The sequence below is a fragment of the Mustela nigripes genome, chromosome 6, assembly GCF_022355385.1.
Source record: "Mustela nigripes isolate SB6536 chromosome 6, MUSNIG.SB6536, whole genome shotgun sequence".
Classification (NCBI taxonomy): Eukaryota; Metazoa; Chordata; class Mammalia; order Carnivora; family Mustelidae; genus Mustela; species Mustela nigripes.
Window position 1 is genome coordinate 70,156,821 of NC_081562.1, and position 16,558 is coordinate 70,173,378.

The 16,558-nt window shown below is 35.6% G+C and overlaps 1 protein-coding gene across 1 annotated transcript in view; it reads left to right on the plus strand.

Moving 5' to 3' along the window:
* The window catches only part of SOX5 (SRY-box transcription factor 5), a 985,194-nt gene that overhangs the window by 682,212 nt on the left and 286,424 nt on the right, over positions 1-16,558 (plus strand). Inside the window, exon 7 of the mRNA XM_059402806.1 lies at positions 1,974-2,184. Within this exon, the coding sequence (XP_059258789.1) occupies positions 1,974-2,184 (211 nt within the window). The remainder of the gene's footprint in view (positions 1-1,973; positions 2,185-16,558) is intronic.

Sequence of the window (16,558 nt, forward strand, 5' to 3'; positions counted from 1 at the left end):
AATGTTTTCTGCATATTCTGTTATGTTTGTAAGAAATGGAAACCATTTTGAGTGTAGAATTATAATTTTGAAGAGTCCGTTTGCACACATTTTTTACTTTGACTTTTTCCACATCGCCTAGTACCACCCAACAAACTGACACTTGCACCATAGCTAATGTCTTTCTTTCACTATTATCCACTAACAAAAAAAATCATATAAACAGATTATGATTATGTTTGTGTCAACATCTCTTTTTTATCTATTTTTTTAAAATATTTTATTTATTTATTTATTTATTTGAGAGAGAGACAGTGAGAGAGGAGAAGATCAGAGGGAGAAGCAGACTCCCTGGGAGCCTGATGGTGGGACTCAATTCCGGTACTCTGGGATCATGACCGAGGCCAATGGCAGTCACTCAACCAACTGAGCCACCCAGGCACCCAACATCTCTATTTTTAATTTGTTTTTAAAAGTTGAAATGACAGTTTTATCAAGTCTTTTAAATATATTTTTAAGCTAGTCAAATATATTAGAAATAATCTTAAAAACATTAGATATCAAATCAGTGTGATCTGTCACACATCTGACCCCTTTTCTGGGGTCAGGAGATCCTATTAATACATTTTAGAGAAGAAATGTATAAACGGCCTATAACCTGTTATCCTGACTATTAGGTGTGTGTATATTCAAATATATTTTAATGAAATCATTTAGTACTATAGAATTAAGAAATATACTTACAGAGAGACTAACTTCCTCAAAGATCTTAGGATACAATTTTGTTTATTTTTTAAAGATTTTATTATTTGTTTATTTATTTATTGTGAGAGTGGGAGAGAGAGAGTGAGAGAAAGGGAACACAGGCAGGGGGAACAGCAGGTAGAGGGAGAAGCAGGCTCCCCGCTGATCAGGGTGCCTGATATGAGACTCAATCCCAGGACTCTGGGATTTCAACCTGAGCCAAAGGCAGGTACTTCACTGACTGAGCCACCCAGGTTACCAGATTACAGTTTTAAAGAAGAGATCTGCTTTGTGGAAAATCAAAGGATTGTAGAAGTAAAAGATTATAAAAAGAAAGCCTTTAAGTGAGAAAGTTGTTTTATATCATTTCAATATCATTCCTCTCACATATATCTGAAAAATCAATTTAGTGCCTTTTATACAAAAGATAGCCCAAATATTAGATAGTAGCTAGAGTTGGTTAAGACATTATGGGGAAAATAATGATGAAAAGAACATCCAATGTTTATGTTTAAATTTTAAAATTATAGAACAAATTCTTTTTATACACATACACAATTATGAAGAGGTAAAGGTTGCAAGAAACTTTGTTTTATAGGGCATGTGAGGTTTAAAGTGCAAAATCTGGAAGAATATTGACAGAAACAATGCTTGGGGTAACAAATGGATTTAGAAATGTCTTTGGCATAAGCAGAAATAAACTTTCAATATTCCTATCTGATGTCAAAATAACCTGTGTGGCTGATGCTTTCTTAAAAGCGTGAGAGGGAGGTGGAGAACTAAAAAAGAACCCTGCTTTAATTAGGAGCAACCATCAAGAAAAGGCAGCCAGTTAAAATGAAAAGCGAAGTGCAGAATGTTACTTGTTTAAATATTACAGTGTCATGAGGATGTTTAAGCAAGATGACTGGTGCATTTAATGTCCCTAGGAAAATCTAAGACTTTTCAAAGAAAAGTAGAAGAATGCATCTGATCGGTATAGCCTTTGTATAAGGCTTTATTGCCACTAGTTCTCAGTCTAAGGGAGAGGGTCTCCATATTTTTATTTCTTGTATGAATTGATCTTTGACTCACTCTGTGCCAGCCTATAAAGTTAATGCATTCTTTTTTAAAAAAAATTATTTATTTATCTTACTCTTGCAGAGTGACATTTCACTTTTTCATGTTTTAGCTAAATAAGCCACATAAGCAATTAAAAAAAAAATTCACTGAATTTTAAACATTTTTTTCCCCTTTGCTTTCTCTTTCAGGAAGTTGATGGCAATAAAGTTATGTCTTCATTTGCCCCACACAACTCATCTACCTCACCTCAGAAGGCAGAAGAAGGTGGGAGGCAGAGTGGTGAGTCCTTGTCAAGCACGGCCCTAGGAACTCCCGAACGGCGCAAAGGCAGCTTAGCTGACGTTGTTGACACCTTGAAGCAGAGGAAAATGGAAGAGCTCATCAAAAATGAGCCAGAAGGTAAAGCCTGGAAGAGGGAACAAAGTGGTTGCCATCTCCTGACTTTAGCAGTCGGAGTTTAACTTCTAGATCGGTTTTTTGACTTATACTCAAAGTTAAATTGGACAACATGGAAACCTAATGTTATGAAGATGGATAGATTTTTTTTTTTCCAGAAACATTCCAATGTCTGTCCCGATTTTTAAAAAATCATTATTTTCTGTTGTGATGTCTTCCTCATTTTCACACATGGGTAAGTTGTGGTTGAGTAAAACTTAAAGATTCAAGAATAGAATGTGACAGCAGAGCCCAGAATAGGTACCACCTACGTCCCAAATATCTGCAGACTTGTGTGTTCATCTCCAGTTTTTGTCCCCAAGGCCATTTTACAACTTTATTAAATTGTACGACCTTACTTATAAAGGAATGCATCATAATGCTACCTTAGTTTCATTTGTTTCTTATATAGTCCAAAATTAATATGGTTAGGCCTGCTCTGTATTTAAAAATTATTGATTCTTTAATTCTTTTAGCCATGCTGAAGTTCCCATTTTGTTTAACATCCAGGATGCCTTTCTTTTTAAAATTTCATCTTCTAAATTACTTCAGTAGTTACTGATAGTAGCCGATAGGTGATCTGCACATGAGATATGTTAAAATTAAAGCAAACAAACAGAGGCCCCTGGGTGGCTCAGTTGGTTAAGCATCTGTTTTGGGCTCAGATCATGATCTCAGGGTCCTGGAGTCCAGCTCCACTTAGGACTCTCTGCTTACCAGGGAATCATCTTCTCCATCTTCCTCTGTGTTCTCTCTTTCTCTCTGTCTCTCTCAAATAAATAAAAATATTAAAAATAAATAAATAAGGCAAAAAAACAACTGATGCCTATTATAGAATTTATGCATAAGTGATAGTCACCCTTTATGTTACGGATGTTTCCTACCACCTATTTAAACCTGTGTTCTTCCTAAGTTTGCCTGCCATGTTGCACATAAGAACATGCCTCCTATTTAAAAGTCAGATGGAAATTTAAAACAAACAAACAAAAAATAGTGACTTAAAAAGACATATTTTATACCAAAAATATACTGCATCTATACTATCTAACACTGGGTTGGGCTCATTTCTAGTCTGTTGTTAGGACACTAGCAAATTATGAGTATATATGGCACAAAATGTATGTTAACCAGTATATTTGGGAGTCATATGGTAATTAAATATTTCTGGGTCCCTACCAGATGCATAGCTGGGACATGGATTTTAGTTATAATTTATGTAATTCACATGATCTTACAGTTGGAAAGAATTTTAGAGATAATCTAGTCAGCCAAAGACTTTTGGCTTTCATCCACGTGGAGATAAAAATGGGGTTTTGAGGAGGACCTAGACAATTTTTTTAATGTGCTGGAATTTTTCTTGATATTAAAAATACTATCTTCTTATTTAAGAAGTATTTTAAAAAACCATAAAAATTGAAAGGAAAATCAAAATTGCTTAATTTTATAGCTTTCTGATATAACAACTCTTTTTTTAAAATTAAATTAATTTTTTTTCAGTGTCCCAAAATTCATTGTTTATCCACCACACCCAGTGCTCGATGCAATATGTACCCTCCCTAATACCCACCTCCAGGCTCACCCAACGCCCCACTCCCCTCCCCTCCAAAACCCTCAGTTTGTTTCTCAGAGTCCACAGTCTCTCATGGTTTGTTTCCCCCTCCGATTTCCCCCAGCTCACTTCTCCTCTCCTCCCTGCAATGTCCTCCGTGCTATTCCTTATGCTGCACAAGTAAATGAAACCATATGATATAATAACTCTTAACCTTACGATGCATTTCTTTCTTATCTTTAATTTTACATATTCTGTTCATTTTGCATGATTAACTTTATGCTTTTATTATTTTGTGTCTTTTATATTGTCATATGTTATCATTAACTAAAGTCCACAGTTTATTCATAGTTCATTAGTCTTCACCAAGTGTGCTCTTTCTGTTCTAGGATGCCCTCAGCGATAACATGTTACATTTAATTGTCATGTCTCCTTGGGTTCCGTTTAGCTGTGACAGTTTCTCAGACAGTTTTTGTTTCTGATAACCTTGGAAGTTTTGAGGAATACTGTTCAGGTATATTATAGAATGTCCCTCTATTGGGGTTTATTCTTTTTTATTTTATTTCTTTTAGTGTTCCAAAATTCATTATTTATGCACCACACCCAGTGCTCCATGCGATACATTCTCTATTGGGATTTATCTGGTGGTTTTCTCTTGACTAAACTGGGGTAATAGGTTTGGGGGGGAAGATAATGAGGTAAAATACCTTTCTGTCACATCATATCAAAGGTACATACACTCTATATGATTTATGAATTTGATGTTGACCTTGATCATCTGGCTGGTACAGTGTTTGTCAGGGTCCTGCACTATAAAGTTATTTCCTGCCCCCTTTCCATACCACACTATTTGGAAGGAAGATGCTATGTGCAACCCACATTTAAGGAGTAGGGAGTTAGGTTCCTTCAGAGCAGAGTTTCTACATAATTTATTTGGAATTCTTCTGCATGGAAGAGTTATCTCTTCTCCATCATTTATTAATTTATTCAATCATTTATTTATATCAGTATGGACAGCATGGGTATTTTATACTTTGACTTATAATCCAATTCTACTTTATTTTGTTGCTCAAATTTTTTCAGCTTTGGACATTGGAAACTCTTTCTATTGACTTCTGTGTCATTTTGATATACCACTGTGATTGTAGTTAATTTTTTTCTGGAGCCTTTCTTACTTTCTTGCACTGTAAGGTGCTTCCGACTCATGTTGTGTATCTCATGCTCTGGTTCAAGAATCAGTCATTTCTCTAGGAAACCCTGGTTCCTTTTTTTGGAGAATGGTATTAGAAAGCCAGATCTGGATACAGGGTGTGCTCTTTGCTCATAAGGCTTCATTTCTTTAGGGCCTCTTACCTGACAAAATGAAGAAATAGATGTGTGTGCTAACCCGTATACATATATATCTATAAATATTTCTATGTTGAATTGTCTATATATTAAGCTAAACATGAGTTCTTACTACTCTCCACAACTGTAGTCCGCCCCCCGCCATGGATCATTCCCCCCTCATTCCTTATTGATGGGCACATTCCTGTCCCAACTGTGAGTAATCTAGATCGAACCATCACCATCCATTTACTTATTGTTCAGCTCCAGCATGTATGTTTAACAGTATCAGATTTACTAACTGATAATACCATGGGAAACATCTTTACCAATAGGGTATAGTCCTTATATGCAATTCTTTTTGTCTTTAGTTTTACAGATTCATTTCCAAAACGAGTTAGTACATTTTCCTCCACCTTATTCAGTGAAGTTCTCCCATACATTTGTAAGATGATTAAATTTTTTCTGTAGTTTTTCCTGGTATCTCTCAAATTACTGAATTACCTTATAGAATCCTCTTACATCAGTATTCAAACTTTCTGTTGTACATTTCTACATTTTTTTTTTTGACAAATGCATATTGCCACTTGTCCACCGTGGCCGTCATTCAGAACAGTTGTTTGCTAACCTTAAAAATCTCCTGTGCTTCATTTATTCATCTCTCCCTCTTGCCCTTGAATTCCAGGCAATTGCTGAACTTTCTACTATCTCTGTAGTTTTGCCTTTTCCAGAATGCCATATCAATGGAATCATACAGTATGTAGTCTTTCAAACTGGCTTCCTTAACATATCAATGTGTATTTAAGTTTCCTTCATGTCTGTTCCTGGCTCATTTCTTTTTAGTACTGAATAAAACTCCACTGTATCATGGTCTGTTTATCCATTCACCTACCAAAGGACATCTTAGTGGTTTCATGTTTTTGGTTATTAAGAATAAAGCTTTTATAAATATTTATGTGAAGGTTTTTGTATAGACATAAGTTTCTAACTCAACTGAGTAAATACCTAGGAGTGTGATTGCTGAAATGTATGGTAAGAGTATGCTTTGCTTTATAAAAACAAAACAAACAAACCAAAAAAACCTGCCAAACTGTCTTCCAAAGTGGTTATGAGATTTCGTATTCCCAGTAGCAATGAATGTGAGTCCTTGTTGCTGCATAGCCTCACCTCATTTGATATTGTAAATTCTTTGGAATTTATCTATTTGCATTGGTTTGTAGTGGCATCCCATTGTTGTTTTAATTTCTAGTTCCTGATGACTTATAATGTGGAGCATCTTTCCATATGTGATCCTTGGCATTTGTGTATCTTCTTTGTGCCTGTTTACAGCATTTGCTCATTTATGAATTGAGGATTTTTTAAATTGTTGAGTTTTAAGAGTTTTTTGTGTATTTTGAATGCAAGTCCTTTATCAGGTATGGGCTTTGCAAATATTCTCTTTCAAGTTGTGGCTTTTTTTTTTTTTTTTCTCCTTTTAACATCTTTTGCAGGGCAGAAGTTTTCATTTTGATAAAGTCCAACTTACCTCTTTTCTTGCATTGATCATACTTTTGACGTTGTAGCTAAATACACACTGCCTCACCCAATGCCATTTAGATGTTCTCTGCTTTTATCTTCTAGAAGTTGTATAGTTTTGCATTCTACTGTTGAGGTCTATGATCTGTTTTGAGTTAATTTTTGTAAAGGTTTAAGTTCTTTGTCTGATTTGTGTTTTTGCAGATAGATGTCCAGTTGTTCCAGCACCAGTTGTTGAAAAGACTATCATATGTCCATTGAATTTCCTTTCTTCATTCATCAAAGACTAGTTGATTGTACTTGTGTGGGTCTGTTTCTGTCCTCTATATTCCCCTCCATTGATCAGTTTGTCTATGCTTGTGCCAACACCTTGATGTCTTAATTGCTATCACTTGAAAGTTGGGTGGTGTCTGTCCTCCTAATTTGTACTTTTACTGCAGTATTATGTTGGTTACCTGGCTCTTTTACCTCTCCCTGTAGACTTCAGAGTTAATCTTGATATCTACATAATTACGTCCTGGGAATTTGGGAAGAATTGATATCTTAACAGTATTCAGTCTTCCTAACCATGAGCACAAAATATTTCTCTATTTATTAAGATTTTCTTTTATTTTTTGAGTTTCATAGTTTTCTGCTTATAGATCCTCTATGTATTTTGTATTATATTGTATTTTATTAAAATTGTTTATTTATTTATTTATTTGAGAGAGAGTACCCTGGGAAGGGGCAGAGGGAGAGGGAATGAGAGTCTTAAGTAGAATCTGCACTGAGCACAGAGCTTGACTTGGGGCTCGATCTCACAAACCTAGATCACAACCTGAGCTGAAACGAAGAGTGGTATGCTTAATTGACTGCACCACCCAGGCACCCCTCATTATATTGTATTTTTTATTTCAAATTCCAATTTTTATTGCCGGTATAAAGGGAAGAAATTGGCTTTTATATATTAACCTTGTATCCTGTGACCTTGCTATACTTGATCATTATCTCTAGGAATTTTTGCGTATTGTTTACATTTTCTGTATAGACAATCACGTTATCTGTGAATGAAGAAAGCTTTATTTCTTGATTCCCAAGATATATCCTTTTTATTTCCTTTTCTTGTCTTACTACATTACCTGGGTTCCAGTACAGTGTTGAATAAGAGTGATGAAACAACACATCTTTGCCTTGTTCTTGACTGTAGGGAGAAAGCTTCAAGATATCCTCGTTATATTTATTAGTTCTGGGTTTTATGTAGCTGTTCTTTACTAAGTTGAGGAAGTTCCCTTCGATTTCTAGTTTGCTGAGGGTTTTCACCATGAATAGTTGCTAAAATTTATCAAAATTTTTTTCATCTCTTGATACGATGCACTCTTCTAAGTTTTTATTTTAAATTCCAGTTAGTTGACATATATTTGACATATAGTGTAATATTAGTTTCAAATGTACAATATAGTGATTCTACACTTCCTGCAACACCTGGTGCTCATCATCACAGGTGCACTCCTTCATTCCCGCCACCTACTTAACACACCCCCCACCCACCTCTGCTCTGATAACCACCAGTTTATTCTTTATAGTTAAGAGTCTGTTTCTTGGTTTGCCTCTCTTTTCCCCCTTTACTTATTTGTTTTGTTTCTTACATTCCACATATGAGTGAGATCATAGGGCATTTGACTCTCTCTGACTGACTTATTTTGCTTAGCATAATACTCTTTAGCTCCTTTAGTGTGCTCATATGATGAGATTTTTGAATGTTGAACCAACCTTGCAAACTGGATAAATTCCACCTAGTTGTGGTTTATGATATATATAATATTGGATTCAGTTTGCCGGTATTTCGTTGAGGATTGCAGCATCTATGTTCATGAGAGATATTGGTCTGTAGTTGCTTTTTTTTTTTTAATGCAATGTCTTTATCTGATTTTTGTAGTAAGATAATGCTGCATTCATAAAATGAGTTGGGAAGTGTTTCCCTCGCATGTTATTGTTTGATTTTGGTTTGAGATGTGTTTGTGGTCCAGATCTAAGGTCTAGTGCTATATAGTGGATTACAAAGTAGTTTGATTGCGTGTGTGTGTGTGTGTGTGTGTGTACATTTAGGTGATATTCTCCAAGGAAATTTGGTACATGACCTTGTTATTTCTCCAGTGTGTCATGTTGGCTTCCAAGTAGTTTCACAGACTCTGAATTTGGAGGTACATGACAGGACAGATCCAAATGAGCAACTCCCAGAAGGAAAGAAGACAGTAGGCAGTGCCTCCCATTTAGATGCATTGGGATATAGGATCAAAGTGTACTATCTAACAACAGGTGCACAACAGAAGAGCAGACAGAGATAGAGCATCCACAGCAGGAAGAGTTGATGAGGAAACATCAGTATTAAATGTGGACGTTATACTGTTTTCATTATTGTATTTCCCACAACTTTTTTTTTTTTGGTACTTTGCCTCCTACAGCTATATTAAAAGCACAGCTCAAGACAGACTTGCTAATGAATAATATAAAGACATTGAAAAAATACAGAGACAGTCTTGATGGAAGACAAGAATAGCAACTGAACATGGCTAACATTTAAAAGCTTGAGTTCCAGAAAGATACTTTACGGAACCCCTAAGATTTATTTATGTTTATGTACACAAGATTCCTAGACATGTGCTTTAAGTACCCAGAAATGTAAATACACTCACTCTTACTAATAAAGAAATTTGCTGTGGCAAGTACATTTATTTAATGACTGCAACAATTAAGAGAGATGTCAAGCAGCGATTTACGTATTTCAATAAAGTGATGTTCTTAAGAAAAAATATAGAAAAGCAGAAAAATCATATCATAGGAAAGCAATAGAATGTTGACAACAGTTTATTTAACTGCGAAGAGGAGAAAACATGGGGAAATACTTCCAGGTAGATGTGTAAAAGTCCATCCCAACAGTAAGTAGGAAGTTATATTGGCTTTAAATACTCCATTAATCATAGGGTATGGTATGGTTGGGCGTGAGAATGGCCACTGAAACCTGACGTCATGTAAGCATTAGAACAATTCCACTGTATATAGTACCAAAAAATGATCATAGCTCTGTGATATACTATAGCATCAAAAGAATAAAATAGGAATAAATTTAGCAAAAGAACTGCAGAACTTATACTCAAGAACTACAAAACATGGTAACAGCTTTGTGATGAGAACAGCAACATGGGGATGAGGCAACCAGAGATAGGGTGAATGGAACTAAATGTTAAGCTCACAAATATATGCCACAGAAAAATCCCCTCTTCCCCCAAGCTATTTTTTCCATTGTTTTTCAAAGGCCATTAAAATGAACAGCAGGTTGTAATGAAAATTTCATTAAGCCCCAGCTAAATCATTATGAGGGTGCCATATTCATGCCTTTGCTTCCTCTCATTGAGGGGGGAAAGCAGATTTCAGTAGAAAATCTTTATTATTTCCGACCTTATCCCTGCCAACAGCAAACTAGCAAAAATTCAGAAGTTAGAAGAGAATGGTGTGTCATACAAAAGGAGGCCACTGAGGTGAAATGGTTAGAAAGAAAATTAGATTTGCTTATGAGTTGAAGAAAAAAAAAATGGCTCTTTTATTCCAGCCAGTTTAGTTTTTCAAGCAATTAAGATATTTCAGAAGTTATAAATAGGAGAAAAATATATTAATGCATTTTTGTTTTTATCTTTCCCCTCCATCAGAATTGTTGCCTGTCGTTATTCAAAAAAGACTGGCATGAAAGACTCATTTGTCCAGTGTCTCTTAACTGACATGGAATGCCAAACTTCATAGTAAATTCACAGCTCAAAATATCTATCTGCCCTATGCCATCTAGTTATATTATACTTGCTAATAGCAAAGCTCTATCAGTTAGTAGTCTTTAACTAACTTATCAGAGGCTGAGAAAAACAACAAGGTTTAATATTACAGTATGGGACATGTAATGCCTGCATCAAAACATTGATTAAATAATGATGTATTAGTGGGGGAAATGTAACGTATATTAAGTGCATCTCATGTGTGAACTGTAGTGTTACATAATTTATATGAAACACTTCATTTAATCTCTACATAAACCTTATAGCCAAGGCTGCTATGTATAGCCGTCCCAATTTCAGGAAGTGCCACTCACATGAACTAAATATTCTTATTCTTATCATCTCCATTTTCAGATGAGAAAACATGATTAAATATGTCAGAGTGTGACTAAGTGTCAGGGTCATTATTCAAACTGAAGTCAAACTAAACTATAATCCATGCTGTTAACCACTAGTTACACTGTTTCTTCCAATTAGGAATTTGCCAGTAATGGTTTAATGTTACTCTTCAGCCCACATGTGCCAAAATTCCTTTGTAATATGAAACAATAAAGTAGCACTTAATAATTATCTGCCAAAGGAAGTTCCTGATGTCTCAGTGCTGATCACATTTCCAGAAAGTTTTAATTGAAAATCAGCTCATTTTGAAAGTTTTGAGTTTAAAGTGTGAAAGAAAGAAAGAAAGAAAAAAAGAAAGAAAGAAAGAAAGAGAGAAAGAAAGAAAGGAAGGAAGAAAAAGAAAGAAAATGGCTTGGAGAGTATCTTAATAAAAACTTTATTATGTTGAGAGCAAAATAGTTGTTGAATAACAGAAATTCAGAATTGGAATGAAATGTAGAAATATTTTGGGCTCTATCCTCATTTTTGAGACAGACAGGGACAGAGAGAGAGAGGAGCAAGCCTGAGACTGACGGAGGCAGAGAGATGTGCCTGCAATCCCACAGCAGTCGATGTTAAAGCCAAATGAGAATCCAGCCCACAGCTTACAGGCATAGGTTCCTTTGTTTTCTTGTTCAGTTGCAACAGACATTCAGACGTTCTTTTTTCTCTTTCTCTTGGTCTTTTAGAAATAATGTGACCTTACCCTTGGTTTTGAAGGGTGTTTCACTGTTCCTTAAATTTGATGGAATCTAAGGCAACCACATATCTTAATTTATAAGATTAATAGGTATCCACAAATGTCCTGAGTTCCCAAGTTCCAGTAGCTAGGGATGATCTATAAATACAGATCATCATTTACGTATAGTGGGTCAGACTCAGACTTTAACTTGATATTCATTCAAATTTTCAGTCATTAACTGCACAGGTGAGAATAACTTTTACCTTGATGAGACTTTAAATACCTAACTTACAATTCTTTTAGAAACAAACATTATAGCAGGCCTCTTATTTTAACTTTTCTGTATTAACATCAACATTGTGTTCTGCCTCTCTTTGCAATGGCCATTTCAACTTATAGGGAAATTTACGTCTGTTCCTTCTAGAAACACAACAGACAAAACTTATTTTTTCTTGATTCCCACCTTTATGTATAGGTTCTGTTCCTCTTCTCTCCATGTCTCAGTTGTTAGAAAGAGTACTCACTTGCTTTAGCTTTGTCATTTTTTAATTAAGTACTGTTATTTGTCTTCATTGTTACCCTTACTCTACTGTATAATGGCCCATATATTTGTCAGTTCATCCCCTACATTAACTCCTTAAAAGTGAAGGTAGTGTACATAGTAAATATTCAAAATATTTGTTGGAAGGATGCTTTTACTTCCTTAGTGTTGCCCCATAGATGTCTTGGGGATGGGAGGCAAAGACCTTAACAAATATAGGTCTCTTGTTCCAGATATTGTGGGAACTACATCATTTAATCCTCAAAAATGCCGAGGTTAACATCAGGCTTAGTAATTTGTTTGTGTGTTTGTTTGTTTGTTTGTTTATTGGGAGAGAGAGAGGAGGGGAGGAGAGGCAGAAGGAGAGGAAAAGAGAATCTTAAGCAGACTCCACTCCTGGTATGGAGCCCGACATGGGACTCCATCCCGGGACTCTGAGATCATGAGCTGAACTGAAATCAAGAGTCAGACGCTTAAACTCCTGAGCCACACAGGAGCTCCCAGAAGTTCAGTACCTTGCTTATTTTCTTATTATATGGAGGAACTAGAATTGGAACAAAATTACTGTCCTTTACCAAACTACCTGGTATTGAATATAAGACCATATATAATCTGTCTCAACCCCTTTTTTTCACTTAATGTTATTTTCTCCTTTTCTAAGATATGTTCTTGTGCTCTCTTACCAAACTGTATGCGGTTCTCTCAATACTGCATTTTTACTACTACTCTACTTTTTCATATGCGGCTTCTTCTGCCGAGAGTGTCATTCCCGGTCTTAGCTACCCAGTATATTTTTATTCACCTTTAAGACTCAATACCTTCTTGGGGCACTTGGGTGGCTCAGTGGGTTAAAGCCTCTGCCTTTGGCTCAGGTCATGTTCTCAGGGTCCTGGGATGGAGCCCCGCATCGGGCTCTCTGCTCAGCAGGAAGTCTGCCCCACCCCTTTCTGCCTGCCTCTCTGCCTGCTTGTGCTCTCTGTCTGTCAAATAAATAAATAAAATATTAAAAAAAAAAAAAAAGAAGACTCAATACCTTCTCTGAACATCTTTGTCAGAATTTGGCTTAATCTAACTATTAGCATTAGGTAACCTCTATTAGTTCTTACCTCATGATCACTATTGTTGACTTGCCTCCTGTCTTCCACAAGAGTATGTGACTGAAGAAGAGTTCTTAATTGAATTACCTGTGCCTGTTTCGTGATAATGGGCTTGACACATAATAGGTGGCTATTTATCTTACTGTGTAGGACAGTTAACTACTAATTGATGTAACTTTTGCTAACTAACCCTCCCCTAAAAATTGAGGGGCTTTTGGCTTCATTTATCTTTTTCTTCCAGCTTTGGCGTTCTCTTTTCTGCATATTTTACTCAGACTCTTCTTTGACCTCCCTCTCTATGTATCTCATCATCTTGTCTTCTCCAAACTTCTCATTATTTAATCTTTAATATATTTACTTTTCATTCTTTCTGTGACTTAGAGATTAAAGTTTTCTTTTTTATTTTATTAATATATGATGTATTATTTGCTTCAGGGTTACAGGTCTGTGATTCATCAGGCTTGCGCATTTCACAGCACTCACCATAGCACATACCCTCCCCAGTGTCTATCACCCCGCCACCCTCTCCCTCTAAAGTTTTATCTTATGTCACAAAACTGGATTATAAAATCCAGGGTAGAAAACTAACATACACACAGAATGAAACTTTATATTCACATTAATCTTTTAAATGACTCTAATATTTCACATTTCTCTAAGGAAATATGTTGCTGTTATTGATGCATTAGTGGCCATAGACAGTAATTCTCTCCTACTCCAGTAGGCAAAGTGAAAAATGAATCGGATTGATCTATGAGTAATTTTCCAAAATTCAAAGCTAAAACTGGTTCTTTAACAGTGTGTCAGCACAACGGAGACCAACACCCTTTTCTAGGTGTATAGAGTTGGCATGAAAGAGAGTTCTTATTTCTTATGATAGCCTCGAGATGGGCGCAGCTTAATTTTGGATCTTCTGTTCCACAACCCTATTTCCCCCTCCCCACACGTCGTGCACGTTAGAAGGCTTTGGTGGAAGAAAAATGGCTGATTCCTTTCAGCACCTTCCCTGTTCCCTCCAGTCTTCCAAAAATTTTAACATGTTACCTCAAGGGTAGAATTTCCAAACCCAGGACTCATGATGTACTTTTTAAATTTTAGATAAGAATTTCTTGCATAAAATAATAATAATAAATAATAATAATAAACCTTATTATTTCAATTGTAAAAAAAAAAAAACATAATGTTTTCTTGCATTTAAGTTGCTATAATGACTGTGTTAAAGTAATGAATATCTGCCTTCATTTGGCAATGCTAACTGCCCTACTTTCATCAGAGAGTTGTTGAAGGAAACAAATGAGGTAATGCACATGAAAGTACTTCATGAATTATAACCAACTTGGAATTAGACCAGTTATTGTCATTATCACATCTTGTCTGGTTAGAAACATTAGTACTTTAGGCATGCTGGAAACATTATATAGTTTCCAGTGTTGCTTTCCCAGGGTGCTTTTAGGTAGAAAAAATAGAATTCAGACCTGCAAAATTCTGGAAATTTAGGATATGTAACGGACAACAAAAACAACAAACCCAACCTTCACAAAAATCCTGGGATAGGTAGTCGCTTTGATTTTACTTACATGAATTTCCCTAAATAAAATGTGGTCAAGCCATTTTCTACTTCAAGAATTACTGTTCAAAAAGAAAGGTTTTTCTAAATTGATATGGTTGACGTTGCAAATTGTGACCAACATGAAAGTAGGAAAGGCATTTTAACATGGCATTTGTGGACTTGTTATATTCTTATTTCTAAATAAATGTGAATGTGTGCTGAAGACAGATTCTAAATGAGGGCTCCCTTGGCCAAAGTTTCATAATTTTCTAAGATTTTCACCTTCTTTTATGTGGTTTATTTATTCTTCCTTTCCTCCCCCCTTCTGCTTTTTTCTTTCCATTCCTTTTGTGTGTGCATGTGTGCGTGTGTGTAGCCCTCCTTTCAGATCCCACATATGCTTGGTTTTATTTAGCATCTTATCTGTCAGTGTTCTTCCTTCTTAGAGTGTGACGCCCACACCTCCAAAATTGTTGTGCCGTGATGAGTGTACTCCTTGTGTGTAAGAAACTGCATTTATTTGTGAAATTTCATTTCTACTAGAACTAGACTTTGTCATTATTTACACAACTGGAACTTCTTTTTCCTGAAGTTCAGAAAATCTTTGCTCACAATTTATATTACAAGACCCTAAAGGCACAACCTATTACCAAAATCACCCAGTGTTACTCTACATGAAACACTTCATTGCGTTTAGTACAGACTTCACAAAAAGAGTTTTCTTCTTGTGAGAACTAATCAAAACAATGGCATGGGTTGGAAAAAGTATATATTGTGATGTACTTCCAGCCTTTAAGAGTCATCTATAGGCCATAGGCAGTCAGCAGGTCAAGGAGATACTGAAATTTTCATTCTCATTTTCTCTGTGTCTTCTTGTCTCTCTCTCCAGCAGACACAATGGGAAAGATTGTTCCCTTAGGTGGAGAAACTTAAGTGGATATCACCCTGACACTGTACAATACAAATCCTCAGTGGCAAATACAAAACAAAACAAAACAAAACACAAACTACCTTTCATTTAATTCCATTTGTAGCATTTGCAGGATGGGGTTGGAGAGATTTTAAGTCTATAAATACAGTATTTGTGAAACAAAAAGTGTATACAAATTGTTGGTCATGAATGATCCTTTCTTAAAACTTTAAAATATGTATGGATATTGTTTTGTAATGTATCCTTTTGATATTTGCATCTGTCCCACCTATTGAAAATAATTTACTTTCATTGATTGCCCCTTCTATGATACTTACACTTTTTTTTCCCCACCAGAAATAATTATGTTAATGCCCTTTTAACTTTTATTACCAGTATGTTGACCATACAGAGCCATTAGATCCTCTAAATGGGTATAAAGCTTTCCCCTGTTTTAAGAGTTATTTGAGGGGTCTGAAAGTAGATATTATAAGCAGCAAATATTCATCTGTGGTGTGCTACAGCATTGCCTGTAATCATTCTGTGGAAAAGACGGGTACGTACTTGGCCTTGTGAACATCCCTACAGGCATTGTGTGTTTGATGTTTGAGTTTACATTTTAAAACGCAATGCCTGTTCTTATCATTTAAATGTCTGTTGTTGCGCCACCCTTTAGAGATTAAACTGAAGCATATTACATTCACAGACGAGTTGAGATAGAAATTTGGAATTGCCTCCTAATTTTACCAACTTTTTAATTACTATTTTTTCTAAGGAAATTATGGAAATTGACTTCCCTAAATTCACAAGCCCAAAGCATTCCATTAATTGGGCAAAGAAGAGGGCACTTTGAAATTCCCTCTTGTTTTTAAAACCACATTTGATGAGGTGGGAAAAATAAAAAGTGAACGGATCAGGGGAAAAGCTTAAAGATACTTTAATTGGCAGAGGTTTGAGTTGCTTTTGTTTAGTTACTCACTGTCCTTTTGAC